The 25288-nt window shown below is 33.8% G+C and overlaps 1 protein-coding gene across 4 annotated transcripts in view; it reads right to left on the reverse strand.

Annotated features, from left to right (window-relative positions):
• Window positions 1-248: 248 nt before the first annotated feature.
• The window catches only part of meso18E, a 57538-nt gene continuing 32498 nt past the window's right edge, over window positions 249-25288 (reverse strand). The window contains exons 1-4 of one of the 4 annotated variants that reach the window (XM_014236311.3): window positions 18994-19876; window positions 2421-3520; window positions 2285-2353; window positions 249-1583 (exon numbers count right to left, since the gene is read on the reverse strand). In XM_014236311.3, coding sequence (XP_014091786.2) covers window positions 1250-1583; window positions 2285-2353; window positions 2421-3520; window positions 18994-18996 — 1506 coding nt within the window. In that variant the 5' untranslated portion in view covers window positions 18997-19876 and the 3' untranslated portion in view covers window positions 249-1249. Of the gene's footprint in view, window positions 1584-2284; window positions 2354-2420; window positions 3521-15498; window positions 15529-18993; window positions 19877-25288 lie in introns of those variants that run through there. The other 3 variants (XM_070109994.1, XM_070109993.1, XM_070109992.1) reach the window with 3 other exon arrangements.

Here is a 25288-nt window from a genome sequence, read left to right on the forward strand (position 1 = left end):
AAATCTCAAATTAGTACTTAACATTTGCGCCTTCTCTATTTATTAACATTCGCTGCATAAAATTTGTTTAGTCAGGTCGCAAACCAACAACTATGGTGCGCAGCCAGTACGAAAACCATTTAGCGTAGTGTCACACTATTCTCGTAGCAATGTGCCAAACCGTAGCAACTATTGCGGCGTCAATATATTGATGAGCGCGTGCTGCTATTGCGCAATACCCAGTGCAAAATGCTAAGCAATTAGTTGTGGTATTTTTTAACAATTTATTTGGCATTGTTTTTAATTTCTTTTAAGGATGTTGACATTATTTTACAATTCTTTTAAGGACTTTGAAATAACAGCTGTGTATTCCTCTAAAATAATGAAAAAATTGGAATTTTCTTTTTTTCTTTTTACAAATTTGTATATGCACGCATTATAATTGTTTTGTGGCATGCACTTTATTAAACAATTTTAAATTTTACAAAGAGCGTTGACATATTTTTACAAAATGAATAATTCTTTTAAATTTAGTAAAGAAAAATTGATTTATTTTTGTTAAGAAATTTGCGCGCAACTGTTTAAGAAGTTTCACTACTCATGCGTATTTTTAGCAAAATATTTTTTATGAATTTAAATTTTATGCAGCTAAATGCATATTACAATGTGCTATTTTCATATTATTCTCAATGCATACACTTACTTCGTATTTAAATAAAATACAATGGCACATAAGTTACAAATTATGGCAAAATAAAATGAGTATTTAAAAGTTTTCGCTCATCCAACAATATTAAAATAGTTAAGTAAATTTTTGGCAACATTTCAAATAAATTGAAATAGCTGCCTATTCTTACGACTACACTTATAAAATAATTAAGCACAAAATTCTGTATATAAATATGTATGTGTTTGTATGTGTACCGTATGTGTGTAAGCCTACATGGAAATATTTTAATATGTAAAAACTTACACTTACTGAGCATTATACTAAATTCATTAAAACAAAAAAAATTTAAATAAAAATATTTTAATAAATAAAAAAATTTTTAAAATAAAAACAAAACTAAAAATTAAAGCAAAAAAGTTAACTTAGAAAAATAAAAATCTCATCGTATTTGTTCTTTGGCTGCGCTAGCGTTTTGAGCTAACTGTTTTTGGCTTGACTTACTTAAATCTATATAGCTTACTTCACTAAATGACTGGTTTTGTTTGGTGTTGCTGTTGTTGCTGTAAAGGCACATTATATCGCTGAGGTCATCACAGCGTCTCACTCCTTGTTTTCCACTGCCTTTCTGCCCGCCAATGCCTCAATGGCCACAACGGTGCGCTCAAGTAAGGCTAGCAGTCGCTCTTCGCGCGCGTCCATGCGCCGCAGCAGTTCCTCGTCTCGCTTCTCGCGCCGCTTTAAGTACTCGATCAGTTCGTAGTTTGTGCTGTCGCCGCCATCGGTAGATGTGGAGAGTTTGCGTTTGCTTTTCGCAGACCCGCCAATGCCATCACCGCCGATAACGCTGCTGCAATCGGAAATGTTATCGGTGTCGACTATGACGTCCGGGTGCAGGATGTTGTGGTCGATGCTGTGTGGATAGTAGTTTTGAGAACTGAAAGGTCGTAAATAATAGCATTATATTGCTTAAAAACAAAAAATCGATAACAAATCGATAAATATCGATAAGATAAAATTATTTTAAAAACTAATTAATTTTAGATATTAAACCCATATATGTAATGTATCGTATTATTTCCTATTGACATTTAAAAATATCGATTATTATTATACATATTAATCGAAAAATTGGTATAATGGTATATTTTAAAGTGTGGACAGCGGATTTAATTGTATAAGCAATAATAAAATCGATTGAAACGATACTCAAATATCGATAACTTTTTTCATCGAGTGTGGTTTTTGACATAAAGCTTCAAAAATGTGTTGTTGAATAAAACTATGAGTCTTCTTCATAAATATAAAAATTAATCGATTGAAATGATACTCAAATATCGATAACTATTTTCACTTGGTGCGGTTTTTGACATAAAACTTTAAATATAGGTTGATGCATAAAAGTATGAGTCTTCTTCAGAAATATAAAGATTAATCGATTGAAACGATACTCAAATACCTATAACTATTTTCTTGGAGTTGTTTTTTTGACAATAAACTTTAAAATATGTTAAAGGTTAGAGTAGTAGTAGGAGTCTAATCCATAAAAACATATTGATATCGATCAGTAAAATAATATTATTGATTTTTCGTTTTTATATCAAGGTAAAATTTCTGAAATATACTTTTAGTGCTTACCCATTGTAATTCGTCTGCATTAACTGTATATCATCTGGGTTGAATTCCCCATCGGACATAGGCTCGGACCTACAAATAAAAGCACAATTCATGAAATACTTGTATTCACATTTCCAATAAAAAGGTTTTTACTCACTTCATGGTCATATTGTTTTCGCCATTGGTCAGACCCATTGGCCCACCGCCATTGCATTCCTTATCGAATTGCGGTCGCAGCACATCTTTAATACCATTAGCGGCATGTGGCACCAACAAGCCGTTCACACCGCCCGCACCTACGCCACCGCCATCTACTACACCCGCCACGCCAGTAGGTATCTCAGTAACGCCGTTCAAAGGCAGCGCGCCATTTAACTCGGCCACATGTGGTGCCGCCACATTGCAATTGCTATTCTCCATGTTACCAACGCTCTCATTGGCCGCACTTTCGCGCATTTCCTGCTCCTTCTGCATGGCCGCATTCATTGCTACCGCCGCCGCCGCAGCTGCTGCAGCCGCTGCCGCGCTTGCGCCACCTGGCAAATGCATGGGCGGACCATCGTCATATAGGCCCATGCCACCGCCCAAACCGTCGCCCAGTTGCGCTTCCACAAAGTGGTTGGGCAGAAAGCGTTCCATTTTGCTGTTGTTGCTGCTGGAATCGGTGGACAGGCTCTGCAAGAGGCTATGCTGCATGACCGCGGCCGCTTCTTTGCCCAAATACGCGACACCAAGCTCGGCAGCCTGACGCCGGCGCTGATAATAGGACAGCTCTTTGTGACTCTTCGCTATCAAAGCCAAGCGTTTGCCATTCGCCGAACCCCAGCACTCGCCGCGCTGCTCCTCGATCTCTTTGAAGAGAAACATGTAAGGCCAATTACGACGCACATGACGCTCGGGATTCTTCTTCAGTTGTGTGTAGATCTTTTTCAAATTCTCATAACGATTGCAGCACTGTTTGGCGGAGCGTTTGCGCGCACTAAAACGATTCAGCACTTCGGCGACCATCTCCCAAACGCTGGCGTGATTCTTGCGATTCGATTGGAAGGCGCTTTGTATGCGCTCCGATTTAACGATGTTCAGCAGCGCGATCGATTCGGGCACATTGAAGTAGCTTTCGGGGGTGCGCGGCGCGCGATGGTGGTGGTAAGTGCTGCCGTTGCTGTTACCGCTGCTGTTGTGGTTGTGGTTGTGGTTGGCATTAACGTTGCCATTACCATTGCCATTGCTAACAGGTGTTGAAGGCGGTTTGGTGTCCTGAAAGAAAAGAAAATTAATAAATTATTGTTAAGTTTTGTAGCGAAAGTTATAGAGTTAGTGTGTGCTGCGTCAAAAGTAAGATAAGAAAAACGAGGAGAAATGTCAAAACCAAAAAGTCGACTCCATTCTAAACATACTTTTTTTTAGAGAGTGATAATATTCTTAATATAAATGCAATAAGTCGACGCCATTTTAAAAAACGAATTTCGTGTTCCTCTATTCAACTTAGGGTTGCCTCTGTGCCTTTGCTTCAACCAGTTTCAGATGCATGAGATTTTTTTTCAAAGCTATTACTTGTGGTTAACAAGCTTAGCGCTCATACGAAGAGTTGCTGGCTGGCATAAAACAGCGACTAAATGCTTGCTGGCAATATATTGCATAAGTCTAAATCAGTTTTAATAGGGTTCAACTTCTAGAACGGCATTGTGGACACTTGAGATCGGGGCTGATTTGACTTTGCCGACAGACAACATTAGATACATTGGGAGCGGAGTTGAAGAACGCGTTTATTGATAGTCTATATATGATCTCAAGTTGCAGTCCATGGAACATAAAAATTGATGTGTGTTATGTGAGTGATCAGCTGTTTCTGGCGCTTTAAGCTGCTAACTGTAGGCTATTTTTTCAATGTGATTGTCATATAAAAATTTTAGTGCTCGAAATTGGAAATTAGAAGGACTTAAATGCGTTTGATGTTGGCTAGAATATAATAGAAACGAATTGAGCTCTACAAGTATTGTCGGATTGCCCTCCGCTCTATCGCACATACTCAAAAAGGTCCAGCACACTGATGAATTCGAGAAATCTGCCGGGCCATGTGATCCCTATTCGGTTCTATAGACCCAAGTATCTTCAACCTGCCTCTGCAGATTGCTGTGCTATCTAGCATCAGGTGCTCAAGCGTTTCGGGTTCCATGTCGGAAAAACGGTTGTTTGCATAGGGACTACACCCATGTGGAACAGTTAATTCTTGAGCCTGCAATGCCCAGTGTAAAATGCGACTAGTCGCCGGAATTTATCTATTTTATGATGCTTTTTAGACTTGTGAGGTTGTAACACTCCATTAGCATCCTATTCCCCTTGCGCAGCAGCTTCTTCATAGTATGCAGAGCCACTGCTATAGGATTCCGGTCCCACCATTCTACTAGCAGCAGCAGCAGAGCGGACTAGTTTATCTGCCAATTGATGCATTATTCTCCAAGTTCTCTCTAACCATTCAAGAAACACAGCTGAGTTGAAGTCGAGTATAATAGTTTTCTCGAGTTCAGATTTACTATATAATATAACAACAGATACTGTTGCGTAAAAACTAGAGAGATTTGAGAAGTTGTTAAGTTCTCAAACTGAGCTCAAATTTCACGCAATGCTTTATTTTGATTACGAAAAAAGCGCGTATCAGCAGAAGGAAAGAAGGTTAAGCAAGGCTCATGGCTTAGACAGCTAGAAATTCAATCGAATACGCATACATACATATGTATGTTACATATGTAAATATTGTACATATGTAAACATTTCCTACATTCGTACACCTCACTTTCGATGAGTCAAGACCGCTGCTGACTTAGCGATTTCATTTCATAGTAGGCCATTTTTCAAAAGTGTATTTATAAAAAAACACAAACATTTGTATATGTTTGTGTGTGTGGAAAATCACTTAAACCAGACACACACACATACACACATGTAAACAACTGTATGCATGCACTCGTATGTGTTAGTAATTATATGCTGGTATGGCAGTTAAAGTGAATAGAACACAATTTTGAGCAGCTGAAAATGAGTAATGTTATTTTTATACACAACATTTACATATGTACATATGCATGTATATATGTATGTATGTGTGTATAGCCATGTCATTTGTACGACTATAATTGTAATATCTGTATCTTCATTCGTTTACCAAGAAGATGAATCAAGCGAAAGATTTAAAAGAAAATACGTCCAAGCAGATTTCGCGCAACGCTCTGCGGGAAAAGCGCATGAGCAGAAAAAATGAAAAAATAAGAAAGCTTTATGGCAATCGCATAAAACGAAATTACAACGGTAAATAAAAAGTGAACGCGTTTATGGACGCGTTTGGGATCGACAAGGTGCGCACACCTCAAAGCGTCTCCGAACGTTATATACATATATACTTTGTATGTATGTACATGTATTTATATGTATGTGGGTACAATAAATAATACTGCGAGATTTCTGTTTACTGGCGGGTTGAGCAATGCTACTACGGTAAATTCTTGTTGGAATATAAATCCGTGACCGTTTTGATTACATACTTAGACCCGATTAACTCGAGAACGAACGAACTTTGATGATTTGTTAAGAAGTTTTTCGCACCAGTAGCCTAACAGTAGTGCTTGTAATAAGGGGTTGGGGTAGTCAGAATTTACAAAAAAATCAACTTTTTTTCATTTTCGTTAAGTGTAATATTTTGAAAATATTCTCTGAAAATTTCTAGTTGATCCGATAATTACTTTTTGAGTTATACGACAAATAACAAAAAGCGCTCGGGACCAGGTAGCAGCTGCCGCAAGAAACTTTAAATGCGTTTTGCTCAAAACTATGTTTTTTGAATTAGTGACAACTGTAAATCGAGAAAAGCTCAGTAGGTTTTTATGAAATTTATAAACATTTAGAATACATAATAAACTTTGGCCTGATCGAAGGATATGTTTTTTTTAAATTGCGATTTTTAAGACCAATTAACTGTTGATTTTTTCTCAAAAATCTACAAAAAGGTTTCCTAAGGCCGCCATTTTGTTAATTTTTGAAAAAAAGCTTCGATCCGGCCCGGTATTATTTATTTATAAAACTACTTGTTTTTATCCGATTGATTTTAGATGAATCTCCAAGGACTTATGATTGTGTATAACTTTGGAAATTAAAATTTTTTTTTTGAAATTTTCGTGACTTCAAGTCAAAACATTGTATAATAATGCCATATTACTACTTTTGTAAAATAACACGATTTAATAGCAAAAGAAAATTACTGAAAATTCTCATTTTTTAGTGCCACTGACTACCCCTAACCCCATAATAGCATTAATAGTGCCACAAAACAGTTTCGTATGAATTCAAATTAAAAAGCCTTGATGGTATATAAAATCAGGTCCGTTCCGTAGATGCGACTGTCGTGTTTTCTCTATGCTAATGTCGGTCTTTGGTTTTATTATGGTACTTATAAAACCATATATACCATACATTATACGTTAGTAAGATAGATTTAGTTCTCGAAGACCAATAGGACGAGCTTCTAAGCGAGTCAGTCAGGTTGCGAAAGTTCTGGACGTTTCCATAGTGCTACGAAAGAGTTTCGTATGAATTCGGTCAAGTTAAAAAGCCTTGACGGTATATAAGTAAAATCGGTTCCATCACGAAGACTCAACTGTCTGCGTTTCTCTGTATTGATGCCAGTGTTTCTTTTTATAAGTAAGTAAGTCACTAAACCAAAAAAATTTCCGTAAATTGTTTTTTTTTCGATATTCGCGGTTGATTTATTATGAACTCAAGTTAACACTCCGTGGAACCCGTTTCGACTCGTTTGAGGCTGTAAAAGCAAATTCGCAGTGGGAACTGAAGGCGAACCCGGACAGCACCAACAAGGCATTTTTCGATGATTGGAAAAAAAGGTGACAGGAGCATATTTTGAAGGCGACAAAATAAATATTGATGAAGATTAAAAATGTTTCGTTTTATTTACAATTTCCGGAAACTGTCTGGTCTTAATGTATACGCTAGTGAGGTAGATGTAGTTTCCGTGTTATACTAGGAGTATGCTTCTAAACAAGTCTGCAAGGTTATGAAATTTCTGGAAGTTGAAGCAGCCTATGCTTATGCTCTGAGCTGTCACCTATCAATTACACCAATTATATGGTATATTACGTGGTATGTCTCGCATGTAAAGAAATCACTAAAAACTATTATCACTTTTACGCCCATCGACTTAAATATACTTGAATTGGCACAATTCCATCGAAGTAGCATTTTTCTTAGAGCTACGCTTAGATGTAATGCCAGAAGACAAGTCCAAATATTTCGACTCTTAGCAGGTTTAAGTACGCGACAACTGTACGTCGTTACTTTGTGGGCTTTAGTAATTTTCAAGTAGTCTTCATCAAAAACATGTTATAAGTATTATGCGAGACTCGTTCGAGAGATTTTTGTCTTTGTCAGCATATTTTTTGAAAACTTTTAACAGTTATATGCTTATTGATTTTGAACTGAGATTATGTCTATGCACATACATACATACATATGTATTATGTACATATGTACATATGTTTGCGTGACTGATCTGCTTTTAACCTACATACATACATATATACATATATACAAAGTCACAGACTCTCTCTTTCCAAATCGTTATACAGTTTATTGAGTTTTTTAAGTGCAGAAGACACTTAGTTGGAATGTCAGTGGCATAACATCTGCTTAACACATACAAGCTGGCAAACATACAAATATACAGTGGTATATAAAAATATACGTACATATGTATGTGTGTATGCATATAAATGCTATTACTTTCATATGTGCTTAAACTACGTTAAGTAAATATATTTACCAATACATACATACATACATAGGCACTTAGAACGTCTGTTAGAGTGATCTTAGCGATATATTGCATTCTTATAATTCTTGTTATTGTGTTTTCGTTCATTGTTATAAAAATAGTCAGAGATTTCAAGCAGACAACACAAGGCTTTCATAGGCCTACAAAAGTAGTATATGTAATACATACAAACAAATATACATGTGTATGTAAATATAAAGCAACGAGTAAAAATAGTATGCGTTTCAATGAAACGATACTAATCCATAAACACAATAACAGTGCTGGTAAAAATATAAGCATAACGCCGACGTCTATATGCTGCATATGGAATAGTTTGAAAACCGACTAGGTGACCTTACTTTGCCACGGGGGCTCAAGTGTGGATTCTTCGAACTCGCTTCACCAAATCGTTTTAAGTATATTCTCGGTGATAAACATTGTTGCTTAAGTTTGCAGCTCAATATCAAGCTTTTAAGCTTTTTTAGGTTTGCGCGCTTTATTCAGCTATAAATCTTATAAGCCGCAAGCCAAGTCGCCTAGCGACCAGATACAGATTACCAACAGAAATTTTGATTTTGCAGACATTTAAAAGAGTGCAAACAAGCTTATCAGCCGTTTGGACATTCAGCGCTTTATTCAACTATCATTTCCATGAAATGAAGAAGCGCTGAAAGTCAAATCGCCTAAGAAACTTGATACAGAATAGCACTATAACTTCTAAGGTAGAAGACATTTGAAAGTTTACAACTTTATAGCAAGTTTCACAGTTGTTTTGACATCCAGCGCTTTATTCAGCAATAATTTGTATAAGTTAAAGAAGCGCTGAAAGCCAAACGGCCTAAAAAACCTGGTAGGGTGTGGAGTCAAAGCGTTAAGGGTTTACATGGGTTTCACGGCTTCAAAAAACAAACATTTTTTTTATTGACTTATTTAATTCTATAACATCTAACGAGTAATAGTTTTGGAGATATAGCTTTGAAAAGTTGCGCGCTCGAGGCTAGCTATATAGTCACTTAAAACGCGTATTTCTCGAAACTGTGTTTTCAAAGTCGCTTGTCAAGATTCCTCACGAACTACTCAACCGATCTTAATGAATTTATACACAGGGCTTTCAGGTAGTTTAATAGTTAGTTAAAGTCTTGCACAAAGGATTGTTTTTTGTTCAATTACAACTATTTAAAAAATAAAAATAAAAAACGTTGAGAAATTTTCAACAAAATTTGCTTTTTTTTTGTAAAAACGTCTACCAAAAATACAATTTTCACTTTATTTGTTTTTTCTCCATCTCTGTACCTAGTTATGATCTTAGTTGAAACACGTAATTTTTTTTTACTTTTGATGATCCTGTCAGCAGTTCTGCTGTTAACGCGGAAGCACCTTTTTTCCGAGCCACTGTCGGATATGACGTCGTAATGACCGAGTTTTGAATATTTTCCTGTGAAAATTTCACAAATCCTTTGTCAAATATGTATCATCGGAATAATAATAAAAAGTTTGAATAAAAATTTAATTTTTTATATAAAAAAAAATGTTATTGGAAATAGGGCGTTTTTTGCGCGACGAAACCCATGTAACCCTCTAAGCTGTTGCATATTTTTGAAAGCAATAGTGAGTTTATCTGCCTACGGCACTGTAGCTACATACATATATATTGTATATTTGTAGGTATTTAATATATTGGCAATAGCAGTACGATTTCAGCGAACGTAGTCTCTAATAATATTGTCTTTATACGCACAGTAAGTAACCAGTGATTTTCCTATACTTTGTTTTTTATAATATCAATTATAAATTACTTATTTTCTTCATGACTTTGTTACCGTAAATACTACGCAAAACTGTTAAACATATTAAAAGTGTACATACGAATATGTACATACATACATATGTAATATTCGTTTTGTTGCAGGCAAACCCAACCGACAATGTGAAAGCTCGTTGTTGCACGATCACCCCAAATGTGTTCCCATATCTTAAAGCTGCCTAGCTACTGGCTGCAGGCTGCTGGCTGTCTGTTTGCCCGGTTGTTTCAGTTGTTTCGGGCCATAGCTAATGCAGCGGCTGTGGGGATTAAACGCGCCTCGTCATCGTCTCCGTCAACTTCCCCAACAGACTCGCCATCCCAGCTAACTAACGATCACTCACTGATTTGTGTTTGTGTGTGTGTGCGTTTGTATGCTCATTGGCGCTTTACGGTATCGTCGTATGCACATTTAGTACGTTCTTTTGGTATACACGTACTCATTATACCGTTGTACGATGAAATGAATGTAGTAAGAGCGTTTTTTCTCTATACTATATATCGGGTATATGTGTAGTTATATTTATAGAAAAACTTATGTGTGTAGCAACATCACGATCATATAGCTCAATATACATACATACATACATACAGAGGTATGCATGTAGAAATATGTGTACGGTAGATACGTGTCGGTATAACGATCGCGTAGAGCAATACTTAAAAATAACTTACCATTTAGTAATTTAACAAAGCAGAGAAAGAACTCTGTTGTTGCCAGCTTTTCTACCCCGAAACACACAAAATCAATGCGATCATTTTCAAAAAGATTGTATATATTGTACATACATATGTATGTATGAAAGTAAAGAGTAGCTGAGTTGTAAAATACAACCGTGTACAGCTAGAACTCTCAGCAATGGCGGTCAAGGAGTTCAATGAGTTTGCTTATTCGAGTCGGTGAAATCGAAATTTACGCTATCAAAGATATCACTGAGGCAGCTTGAGCTGGAAAAGAAGCTGCAGAAATAACGAGCAAAGAACTAGATATAGAAAAAAGAGCATAATATTGTGACGATCGGTTCGAAAATCGAAAATTTATGTTATCAAAAAGACCACTGAGGCCGCTTCAGCTTAAAAAGACGATTCAGAAAGACCGTTAAACAAAACAGTCATAGAAGATCATGAAGATAAGAACGTGACGAACGCAAATCGAAAATTTGTGATATCACAAATATCTAACCAGTCATAGATTATATGGGAATAAGATTGCGACAAACGAAAATCTAGCTCACAGATACCTGAACACTGTTAGATTACTACTTCTGGTTTTGTACTATAAATATTATTTATTCTAAAGCCTGTAGTTTATAGTCTTAGTAGTAGTAGTTACAACAGGCAATAGTGGATGACCGAATGATGATGACCTAAGTGGATTACCGAAGGATTAGACTAATTCTAAGAAATACCAGGAAATTTACCAGTCATATACACACAAAGAAAAGAACATGATGATCGAAAATTGGTTCAGAGATATCCGAACACATTGATAATTAGAAGACTATTAGAACACTTGTCATATTTTTTGATTTATAAAGATTTTTTTAAATTAAAATAAAACTGCCAACGGACGGAGCCCTCCATTTGTAGTTTTCAAGCCTCTTTACTTGAAATGTAATCAGTTTACTAGAGAAATAACGAACTGCCTGAAGAACTAATAAACTGTAAACTAGTGTAGATGGAAAAAAAAAAATTATTGTTAAATTGTCACATCTTTTCAAATTTCGAAAACAAACCAACAGCGCTGGCAGAACTGTTCACCTGGCAAAATTCTTCGCTGAAGAAAGAAGATAGCGCAGAAAACTTTTCTTTTCTGGTTGTTGAGAGAGTAAAATCAAAAGACACAGCTTTGCTGTATGCTTCTTTAAACCAATATTTAATATTAAAATAAATGCCTACTTTGGAGCAGATCTTCAAAGTGATCGTTGACTTATGAGATTGTTACACAAGAGTTCCGATCAAAAGGGATAACTGGTGATAACTTACATGCATAATAAAAATGGTTAAACTTACTGAAATATAGTTTAGATAACAACTTATCACTTCAAATATTAATCGATGAAGATCAGCACACGTTTTTTTAAAGCCAAAACTGAGCATTTAAATTCCAGCCGAGAAATCTAGAAAGTGTCGAAAAAGTCTCTTTCTAACGCATCGGCCCATGTTTGTGGTCATTAGTTTTTGTATGCATTGCGACTCGAACGCGGTATAACAAGGGGAAACGTTAACACTGGGTACAATCTCGTAACGGAATGATGCGCAAACGTTCGTATTAGCGCTTATACTCTCCAACTAACATTTCTTGCCTCTCTTTAACAGTTAAAATTATACGCTCATGTATGTATGTATGTATGTAGGTATGTATACCTCTATATATTCTACCACAATTCGCAGTTACAGTTAGTTTCTGATAGCTGTTGTTGCAATTCTGCAAATTAAGCACGTCATCCAGCCAGCCAGCCAGTAGCAAAAGTCAAAGATCAAACATATGAAATAGAAGAATTAAACATCAATGTATCAAAAAAAAAACAAAAAAGCAGACGGCTTATCAATTTTAGCACCGTTATTTTTTCCAATGTATGCACATGCATACATAATTCTTAAATTTCCGCACTTTTGTCCACTTGCTTCCCCTTCTCTAGCCGCGGCAGCGTTGTGATTAGTCAAATATGTGCTCACATAGCGTTAAATGGACGTAAGTAGGTAAGTATGTATGTAGTGCCGACTGATAGCGGTAGCTGACGGTGATCTTTGGTGACCCCGTCTACTAACAATGTTACGATTGACTATACAATGTTGCCAGCTTAGCAAGTGATCAATACGATTGGCTGACTGTTTGTATTAAAATTATAAAGTATAACATGCTTATGTACATACATATATGTGTGTATGTTTGTCTGTACGGTTAAGACTGTTGGAAAAAGTATGTATGCATGTGCCGGCGCACTTACGCTTTTTGTTGCGAGGAAAGCAAAATAAAATAAAAAAATAATAACAGCAACAACGGTACGGTGTACGGCTGGAGACTATTAATATTTAGAAGTTAACCTCTTTGGCCTTTAACGACAAAGCAAACGCAATTTGAAACAACAAAACGACAACAAGTAGAAAAAGAGCGAAGCTTAAGAATACAAGGTAAGGGCATAGTACCATTATTTAAAATTGGAAAAAAATAAAGTTTAGTTTTACTAGAACAATCACAACTAACGCAAATTTCATAATCATCAGTGTTTCATAAATTGCGTAGTTGAAATTTTGTAAACAAATTATAGTTTTGTTATATCATAAATAATTATTTTATTACGAATCTAACTCGGCTGAAATAACACTCTATATATTGAAAAGATCGCAAAGGAATTAAAAAAAAACTTTAAAAAATAGCGATCGTTCAGTTTGTATGTAACTACATATGTATATTCTATAGTGGTCCGATCTGAACAATTTTTTCGAAGGTTGTACCGTTGTCTTGGGCAATAATCCATGCAAAATTTCGTGGATATCATATATCTCATAAAATGAAAAAACTTTCCATACAAGCACTTTATTCCGTTCGATGGCAGCTATATACTATAATGTTCCGATATCGACCGTTTTGACAAATGTTCAGCTTCTTAGGGAGAAAAGAATGTGCGTAAAGTTTCAGATCGATAGCTTAAAAACTGAGGAACTGGTTCATCAAAATATTTAAAACAAATTTAATATAATATAACAATGGAAGAGCCTTCACGTACGGCAAGTTCGTGGTGGTTTCATTAGCTGTCTTCGATTTGCCAAACGTTACTCTCCAGCGAATCGAACATACTATAACCGATGCGCAAATAATCGGGCAGCACTTGTAGTGCCACCCTGCGGTAACATGTCTTCTAACGCATGCGCAATAGTATTATGATTCTTTCTTAGTAAATAAATTACTTTTTCACGCTAAAAAAAGTTGCTGTAACACTTAATTTTTGGTTTCTATAAATTACTATAATTGATTTTAAGCCTTAAGTTTTAAAAATACAAGAAAAAAAAGAAATTTGTATTTACTTTTGTAGTTTGAACCATTCACAATAGTAAAACTGATCTAAAATATGCAAAATTAAACTTGGTAGCATTGACAATAGCGGCCATACCATTTGACTGAGGTATGCGTATACTCACTTGCACTAATTGAACTCGATAACTTTGTTGTTACATGTAACTTTTTTTTGACAAGAGCTTAGAAGCAAGCAGAGAATTGGCGAATCGAACACAGCTACTATATACGTACTATATTTGTAATAACTTAAAAGTGTGTGAATTCCACATAAAAAGACAGTTGCTAATAAAGTTAACCTGTTAAAATCTTATATAGAATTGCTGCCTGGCAAAACTGGTCTAAAATGTGTAAAACAAAACTTGTTAGGTTTGAAGTTAACGATATTTAATGAGGTATTCGCGGATACGCTGGTGACAACTCAACTCGAAAACTTCTTTGTTGCCTTTAAATGTAAATTTTTTGAGAAAAGAGCAAGACCCGAAGATAGCGAACAGAGAAATGGCGAATCGAAAACAGCTAGCGTTTGATATATTCATTACAAAAACACATTCCCAATTATACAATAGTTTTATTATTTGTATAAGGTACATGTATGTATGTATAACAATCGGGCTTCAAGTATGAGTCGTATAAATCGCCAGACAAACTGTTCGCGACGTAAACAAACAGCTGCCAAACACATAATAATTGACATACGAGGAGATAAAGCTTCACTTTCGATTTGTGCGCGCAGTTTATATGGACCAGTCCGTGTCAAACTTGATCTTGAGTGTACACAAAAATCCTTAAATAAATAAAAGTTTGGCTTTGACTGTAGGAACGTATGTATGTACATGCATATGTACATTTTTTTAAATTCTTATGCATTTTCATAACAACTATAACACCATTCAGAGCGTAAAGTCAGTTAGTTATATCAGTGAACGTACAAACATCTGCTCATACAAGCATTGAGATGTATGTATATATCTGCATGCATACATACATGCAGATGTTCATATGTAGATATGTATATGTGTGTATGTATATTAGGTCAAATGTTCGTACTTGGTAAGCATTTATTCCTCTGCCTTTTTGTTGTTGTTTATATTTTATATTTTTCTTTGCCTAGTTTGAAGCGTTACTTTTTATTATAATGCGACGCGCTTTTTATTAGCTTCTAATGTTTTATTTATAATATTTTCATGCATGTAGATATGTATGTATGTATGTGCATGCTTTTGCAATATTACAATATGAACACACAAGTGTTTGTACATATGATAAATATGTATGTATGTACATTGAAAGAATTATTGTTGCATTGCTGTGCAGAGCGCGTAGTTAATGTAGATATGTTTTAAATACATACAGACATTCAACTGTGTAAAAATGTTTTGCAAAAGTCATATATAATATAACAACAAATGAAATATGGAAAATAATATTAGTTAGGCGGGCATACCCACATGTATGTTTGTACATACATATTTACAGTTACTGACAATAAAATAGAATCAAATTAGATGGTTTCGAAATAATTAACAATCTATATTATTTGTTCGATAAAATTTGAATACGTTTTGCCTGTAATCGATTACTACAATATTTACCTTTTCAAACCCCATGATGGTAGCTCTATTACATGCTGCTGTTATCTTTGTGTTAAAATTAAACAAAAGTGTTCATTTGTTGTCGTGACAAAAAGATAGAATAAAGGAATAAATATATCAATTATAGGCGTTATTTAGTAAAAAATTATATTGTAAGTATATAACATTTAAGATATTTGTTAAAACTTGACATTTTGTTACAATTAAGTATTATTTGTAGAAGAAATGTGCCGAGGAAGGCACTACACAGCGGCAGAGCTTAAGCTCATAAAAAAATTGCAAAATAACGGTTATCTTCAAAGAAAAATTTCAAAAATTATAAAAAGTTACCAAAGGCTTGTGTTTACTGCTTTGAAACCTCTAAAAAAAAATGCGAATAAGAGCACGAGCACGAGAAACGATGCCACAGAATGACAATTACATAGAGATTTTAACAAAACGCCTTCCTTTCAAGTCCTCTGTAACTATCTAACGAGAATTGGGCGTAGAAATTTCTTCAAGAACTGTTGCATGTCGCTTTTTAGAAAATAATCTCTTCGGAAGTTTGTGCCGGAAAGTCCCAATATTGACAAGAAGACAGCGAAACAATCGGAGTGCTTTTGCTTCAGCGCATATCAATTGGACCGGTGAAGAAAATGCAAAAAAGTGGCGTAAGTTCCTTTCGTTCGATGAATCTAAAATAAATATGGTAGGTAGCGATGGTAAAGTTTGGGTTCGAACTCCAAAGAATCGTGCAACGAACCCCCGATACACGAGAAAAACTCTCAAACATGGATAGGATAATGATAAGGGGGTGTTTTTCGTGGTACGGAGTTGGACCGCTGTTTTGGATTTGGGAAATCATGGATCTTTATCACTACCTTAGAATTTTAGAAGATGTAATGCTTCCCTTATGCTGCCTGGAACATACATTTAATGGTCAAGACTTGGCTATAGGATCAAGGAATCGATGTTATGACCGGATTTAAATCCTATAGAAAACCTGCGCAAGATTGTAAAGGAAAAATTGGGACCCATTAAACCACGAAATACGAAGGAGCTATGTCCAAGAAAGGAGGAAATAGCCCAAGAGGCGTGGTATTCAATACCGAATTCGGTCTATAAAGCTTTAGTGGCAGTATGGATCTATGGAAGGTGCGCTGCCGTACTCGCAAATAAAGTTTTTGCAAAAAAATTCAAACTTATTTGCATTATAAGTTATAATAATCTACTATTTACAAGTTTTGGTGCCATGATTTTGTGTTATTGTCAATTTAATTCCTTTAAAAGTTGTCTGTTCATAACAAACACATAATTTATTTTTGATTTTGAAATGTTTAAAATAAATTTTATTAACCATACAAAATAATTGTTTTCTCCTAAGAACTGTGGTAACACTTTTTGGTGCAAAAAGTTGTGGATAAAATTTTGATTCTATTTTAATGTCAGTAACTGTATGTCTACATATGCTTATATTTTCTATTATAGCATGAATATTCGTAGTTATTAAAAATATATGTGCAATATATGGTTAATTTATTATTTCCTCTGAAATTACAATGCCCTGGACCCTGAAAAATTTATTCTCAACTATTACAAAAGCTCCAAACAAAAAGTAGAGCGATTTTTAACTAGGCTTCTACTTTTAATTGTTAGTCAGTTTGAAGTATTTCTGCCCGGATAAGAGACTGGGCACTAGAAATGAATTTCTATACCCCAAATAGGATATATGTTAAGGTTGTAATACCCAGAAGTTAACGTGTTAGAGCCTATAAACTATGTTTTTTATTATATATTATATATTTAAGATATCCAAATGAAACTTAGCACACTTCCCTTTCTCACCATGAAGCTGCTCGTTTGTCGTTACCGATATCGATATATATCGATATCGAACCACTATAAGATATAACTGCCATACAAACTGAACGTTCAAAATCAAGCCCTTGTATGGAAAACTTTTTCATTTAATTAGATTCAAATTAGCCATTGTTTACTGTACAATACAACGGTACAATCTCCTAAGAAATTGCTCAGATCGGACCACTATACCATATAAATATCTGTCATACAAGCTGACCAATCAAAATCAAGTTCTTGTGTGGAATCTTTTGTATTTGTGCAGTATATTATAGCCTCGGTGTAGCCGAAGTTAACATTTTTGTCTTGTTTTTATCTAAGTACGTTGCCGCTCTTAAGATTTGTGGTTTGTTTTCGTTCCCCATAATGTTTGCTGCTTAGACTTCTATTTTGATATAATGAAGGTGAGATGTAAGCTAGGATCTTTGCACCTTTCACGCTGATTTTTATGACTAAAGTGTCTACATGGGTTCATAGTTTAATTTTCTAACACTTGAGAGCCAAATTTATTATCATATAAACCAAAAAATTAAATTTTGAATTTCTTTTACTAATTTCATCACAAACATACACATCACGTGCCTTGAGCTGTTAAATGGAAATCAACTCAATCCTACAAGTAAATCACTACCGCTCTTCCGATTAGTTGTGAAAAAATTGATAGCGAAAGTGATCGCAAATAAACCAAACACAAACAAAGCAAAAAAATAAAAAATAAATATAAAGAAGAAACATAGCTATGAAGTGTGGGTCATTAAATTATTTAATTATTTAGTTTAGGTATAAGTGTACGTATTTATGTTCTGCATCGAAGTAAATAAATATAGAAAAAATGTTTGCATATTGTTTATGTGCACACAAAGCAACATACATATGTATGTATATAATAAATATTTGTTCATATATGTATGCGTTATTAAATAATTTTTCAACAATAAAAAACAATATAATTTTACCATAATAAAAAAAATTGAATTTTTCAATAATAAAAAAATAATTTTGCAATAATAAAAAATATAAATTTTTCAAGAGTAAAAAAATAAGTTTTCAATAATAATTTTTCAATAGCACAAATAAAAAGTAATTTTAATAATACAAAATAAACAAAAATTCCATAAAATAATAATTAGCAAATTAATTCCAAAATTAAAAAAAAAATATTTAGTTTTCCAAAATTAAAAAAAAATATATATTTGATTTTCCAAAATTAAAAAAATACTTAATTTTCCTAAATTAAAAAAAAATTAATTTTCCAAAATTTAAAAAAAAATATTTAGTTTTCCAAAAATAAAAAAAATATTTAATTTACCTAAATTAAAAAAAATATATATTTTTGATAAAAATAATTTTTAAATTATAAAAAAAAAATTTTTTAATACAAAAAAAAAATTACAAAAATAAAAAAAAATATTTGTAGGAAAAACATGCACGTATTTATTGATCATATCGCATAAATATCATATGATCATAAATCATCCGCAACTGACTAGTTTTTATTAAAATGCCGCCAAAAATTATAAGAAAAACCATATACATACATATGTAAAGGTCGATATGTACACTTGTCACACAATACAAAAGCATTATTGGTGTATTTCTCTCTTTCTCAAAGCAACTCATATAAGAAAAGCTTCAGTATCCTGCTCACAAGCCTACCATTATTTCCTTTTTGCTCAGCGATTTCGTGTCACAATAACTCCCTCACGCTTCCGCAGCTCGAAATTTACGCGTTCAGTTCACTTTATCCGTTTTGTTTTAGTTGCTTTTTTTCTTTATTTTGCAATTAGTTCTAAACACATACGCCACTGCAGCGCGCCGATAAGAATATTTTTTTCACTTCGCACGCTCGTTGTTTTTTTTTTTTTAATTTCTGCGATATATTATATTTATTTATATTTTGGCAAATTTACCGTCGTTCCCAACGATCTGAACGATCTGAACGATCCCACCCAACATTACGTCTACGACTACCAACCAACACTACGATCATCGCGTTCGCTAAACTCGTCAAATACCGCTACAGCGCAACAGTTGCTGTAGTTGCTACTGCTTCTTGCTTGTTCTTCTTCTTTTTCAACGTCTACCGCCGCTGCCGTCTGACGTTGGACGTCTGACTTTTGTTGTTTCATTCATACGCTTGTTTCATGCTATTTAGAATACTTTTTACAATTTTTGTTATAATTCCGCACTTCCTTATGGTTGTTGTTGCCGCTGCTGTTGCTGTTGCTGTTGTAGTTTATTTTTGTTTTTGTGTCGCTACTACGATTGTTAGCTCATATCTACATATCGACCGATGGACCGAACGGCAGTTTGCTTTGCTTTGCGGTTGCCAGCGACTAACGATAATCTCATGATGTTGCTGTTGTTTTGGTTGTTGTTATTGTTATTATTGTTGTCGTTTCGAAAAGCGTATCCCAAAAATAACCCCCTGCTTGCATTCGTGCCACTCTCGTTAAAGTTTCGGCTTTAAATATTTCACTTTTCTGAGATTCGTGTAATTCGTTTGGATTTTTAACGCTACTGCGTATAACACCGCTACTCTATTTACCAAAATATAGCCGTAGTACTACATTCAATTAGCATTCGATATTCAATTTCGAAAACAATATCGAAATCTCTGCAACGTCTTTCATTTTCTGGTTCTTTTTTTTTTGTTTTTTGCTCTCTTTTCATTTTTAATTCAACCTGTGAGAGCGCTGTAATATTTGAGTCCGCTGCAGCCGTAACGCAATATGTAGATTGCTGGCGCGCAGACATAATGGAAGCTTTTACGAGTGATTAATCGGGAGGTCCATGCATATGCAAGTAGTATAAGTAAAAAAGTATATTCGGATTGCCTTAATTCAAACTGTACCCGAACGCCTGCTGGATTTTCATATGCATTTTTACAGGTACAAAACCCATAGGTGTTAGAAATGCGTCGCTAATTGTTTATTTCAGAAATGTTCGAAAGCTTTCCCAGTTTACTTAAAAACTCGTTTTTACTTCTTTACAATAATATATGTACAAACATACGTACATATGTATGTTCCGAAGTACATGACTCCTTATTAAAACATTAATTCAACATTCCTTCCATCAACTCCAACAAATCCTGTCGGGATAATTTACTGCATTTGCTAGATGCTTTGTTACTCCAGCAGTTTTTGAGTAAGTGATTCCGTTTCGGATAGGAACGTTTCGAAAAGGCTTCGTTCGTGTACGCACGAAGTTCAGAGAGAACGGCCTTACTTTCTAAAAACTTAATCATCTTACGAGACATTGATTCTTTATTACAACAACGAAACAAACATATGCAAATTTGTGGCGGTTCGAGCCAAAAAGCTGCATAATTTCGATAAGTCTTTGTAATATGTTTGTCGGTTATGAAGATTACCTTAAAAAATCTTGCTGTTGTGTAGTCAAATACTTTTGAGAACTGCTGCCGAGTTAATAGTTCGTGGCCAAACAAAAATTTGGGTGCCCTCCGTTCACAAAAACCACAGTGCTTTCATAGTAGTGGCTGATTGATCACTTAGAGAGCATCACCAAAGGTTCAAGTATAGCAGCAATTAAAAAAGGACATATTTTCAAAGTAAATATTGGCGAAGTTATGTTTTACTGCTGTGGCTTTCTACGAAAATGAACTCTCACTACTGTGATCGCAAGTTATCTACAAAAACGAACGTTGCGATTAATTTTGCAATAAATTACTAAAAGAATATTTTAACTTCGTGTGTATAGGAGCATACATAACGCATGAGAACTTTCGCTTTCGCTCTGCTATGCGTGTTACTCTTTTGAATCGAATTCATACATATGTCTTCAGTTGTATGCATGTATGTATAGCTTTAATTATTTATTTACTAGTAGTACGCGTATAATGAGTGCGATTTGTTTATACTCGCTTTTTGAATTTCAAATACAACGTGCTGGCGGTTCTTATTAGAAAACTAACTAAATAAATGCACTGGAAGTAGAGTTTCTTCTATAAAAGCATGAGTATACTGGGTGCTTGTACATATGTATATACACATATATGTATATATATATATACAAATGTACCAATGTACAATGTACGGCCTTTTACGCCCTTTAAGAAAATCGTACCTTGCATTATAATTCGTAGACTACTTTACTTTCAAAGGAATGTTTTTGAATATTCATTAAAATACATTTTTATTACGCTTTAGAACTTGTACAGCGCTTTTTTTGGTACGTAGACCATACAATTATTCATATACAATATAGGTATGTACATATATATGGCTGTATGTATGTATGCTTGTATATCGGTAATCGCATGTATTTTATATAAGCGCAGTAGACTGGCATTAACGATACTATTTTTGAAATAGAGAAGAGCAAATAATTTTTTACGCGGTAACTTAAAAAATACACATACAAACATATTGTCTTACACACATACATATGTATATACATATGTACTTTTATATTATATAATACAAATAAGAACATTTATATGAAGCAGTGTATGCATGAATGATATATGTATATATGTATGCATGTTCATACATGTTTTTACATGGGAAAATATTTACAAAAAGAAAATATATTCTAAACGCTTTTCCAATGAGAAACGTGTCTACTCACATGCAGTTATACTTACTTACATGCTTACATACATATATTCATACATACATTTATTCAACACACATACATACATTTATTCATACATACATACATAAATATATTCATACATACATACATACATATATATACTCATACATACATACATACATACAATTCACACAGTCATAGATCGTTTTATGATTTATTATGCTGTTCTACAATACGATTTAGGCTGCTTTTCTTCACTAAATGGAACATGAACTTTTGTATATAAGTACATACAAGCTTAAAAAAAAATTTAATATATATTTTTAGGAGAAAAAACGCTTTTGAAAACTTACATACATATGGATATATGTGCCTAGTTCTCTTATAATTTCTTGTAAAGACTTACAAGGAATGGGGACAAGTAATAAAAAGTTGGCTAAAAATAGCAATACAAGGTGTGATTACACGCACACAATAGGCTTACATCTTATATATACATAAACACATGCATACATACATATATAATATATGCATATATGTACATATGTATGTACATGTTAGAAAGCAAACACGCTATTATGATGCTGAAGAATTTGGAATATTTGGAAACATGTTTTTGGTTTGAAAATATTTAATGTTTCAGTTTATAAAACACAGAATCGTTAACCTTCTTCTCTAGTAATTTAAAGCTTTAGTTTAACAATTTTAATTTTTTTTTTTTAGTTTAGCTCAAATGTTCTTTGAAATATCAATGGTGCACTGTAGGCAACTGAAACAAGTCCATTTGAACACTCAGTGTTGTATATAATAGTTAAAAAGAGTCATATAATTTGAGGGGCACACCTAGTGTGAAATTTTGAAAAAATCGATTTTTTTCACATTTCGATAGTTTGTACCTTAAAAAATAACATACTAAAATTTCAAATCGATATTTCAAATAGTTTTTGAATTACAGCCGGTAACCGCTTAGTTCAGTCAACCCAATCATCTAGTTTTTAAACGCGTTTTTCTCAAAACAGCATTTTTCGAATTTGCTGCAGTGCTAACTCGAAGACAAATATCCGCTCATCAATTTTTTTATGCCTGTTTTGTATATAACTCTACATACAATGACATATCGGTTTTGGCTGGTCAAAAACGACCAAACTTTGGCGTAAAATTCAAAAAAAATTTTAAAACGCCGCCATTTTGTCAATTTTTGATTTTTATCAATCGTAGGTCAATGTGCGAAGAATATCAACTAGTTTAACGAGATTTGTTTATTTTTAAGGTTCATCCACGGAAAAGACCGGAATCACGGCAGCAGTTGAGGGCCTGTTTTTAACGCCGTCGAAGATCTCTTATAACTATTATTATATTAATTTTTTTTTAATTTTAACGGTGCATTCTTGAAACATGTGAAAATATACCCTGAATTCAAAACAATCGATACAGTAGTTTTTTTTTAATTACCAAAAATCCCACACTAGGTGTGCGCCTTCAAAAAGAGACATATTTAGAACGCTGTAACAGCCTGAAAAGGGGATTTTTGGGAATTAAAAAAAAACTACTGTATTAGTTGTTTTAAGGGGATATTCTGGTTTAAAAGCCCGAATTTTAGACTCTTTTTCAGACCCGATAAAATAAAATAAGAAACATTTTACTATACATTTTCTATATGTTTTTTATTGATATTTAAAGAGTAAAAATTAATTATAATATAAAAAAAATTTCAAAAAATTCCAGGCCGGCAAAGTGGGGACTGATGAAAAAATGGCGTGTCCTGGATATCAGGACTTCCAGTAACCCAAAATGGAAATTGTTGAGTCATCCTTAAAGAGGAAGTATGTAGTTAAGCACTACGAGAGGATTTTGGAGAAACTATTTTTTCCACAAACTGGCGGCTGTTTAAAAAATATGTTTCGTTGTTTCCCTGTGTTGTGGCCATTCGGAATTTAAAAAAAAAATAAAAAAAATAAAAAAAAAATCAGAAAATCCTCTCGTAGTGCGATAGTATAATGTATAAAGAAGCTCTGTATAAAACTTCAAGTAAAACGATTGAGTAGAACTTGAGATATTATGCACACCGTTTTTAAAAAAGTAGTTCAGAGAAAAACAACTTTAAAGCTCGCGCCACGCTGCCAGTCGATTTTGCCGGCGCAACACAAAATGAGCTGTATGTCAGACAATAATTTAAATTTCAAAAAATCTTTTTAGAGACATATTCCTAAAGTGTAATACTACAATAATATGCAAAAAAAATATCAATACTTTTTAAATTTCCGAACCAGAATACCCTCTTAAAATTTTAAGGGTATATTTATACACATTTTAAAAACACAAACAAAAAAATTAATATTTTTGGAATTACACTAGATCTCCGAGGACTCTAAAAACAAAGTTCGCCACTGCTGCAGTAACACCCTCTCAGTTGATGAAACCTTAAAAAAATCTCTATTAGAAGATATTGCCCGTACTATGACCTACGGTCGAAAACAAAAAACAAAAATTGACTAAATGGCAGCGTTTATAGAAAAATAATAAAATTTTGGTTCTCTTTGTTCTGCCATAATTTGAGTTTTAATCACCTCATAACACTGGTAGATCATTGTATGGAAACTATATACAGAACATGCAGGCAAAATGTACATAGTTATGAGAAACACGAGTTAAAAGTTAAACTGACGAAGCTGATTGAACTAAGCGGTTACATGTTAAAAACTGTTTGAGTTAGCTTTTTAAAATTTGAATATGTTATTTTTAAGGGTATAATCTAACGAAATATGAAAAAATAATAATTTTTTTTAATTTCACATTAAATGTGTCCCTCAAGAAACCATTAAAGATTTTATGCGCCTGAGAGTATGCTATATTAGGGGACTTATGATTATAAGTCATTTCATTTAACAAGCTCGCTCAGCGCGCACTTCTCAAACGGTTATTAATATAATTTATGACCACAATTGAACTTAAATCGGTAATCTGATTAATTAAAATTACTAAAATGGTTTAATGTGTAATTCGTGGAATGAAATAAACAAACACATTAGACGAAAATGGTTAAGTTGCATCATATTTTTGAACGCTATTTAATCAAAACAGCTAATATAACAGTTAAAATTAAATTGAGCGGCTGATTAGTAATTCGCTTACGTTTTCAAAGACAATATTTCGCAGTATGGTATGATGTGTTTAGATTTGCTTTAGTGATTTGCATAGACAAGCCCAATCAGTGCCTATTCAACGACTAGAATGTAACGCATATTATTTATATACATATATGTATGTATCTATATAATTTATATATAAATAAAAGCATATACACACGCGCATATATCAAGGTATACTTATGTATATTTATAATAGTACAGTGGAAAAGTGCATTACTTTCCACGCGCAGCTTCTTCAGCGC

Source organism: Bactrocera oleae, chromosome 5, assembly GCF_042242935.1.
Source record: "Bactrocera oleae isolate idBacOlea1 chromosome 5, idBacOlea1, whole genome shotgun sequence".
NCBI lineage: Eukaryota > Metazoa > Arthropoda > Insecta > Diptera > Tephritidae > Bactrocera > Bactrocera oleae.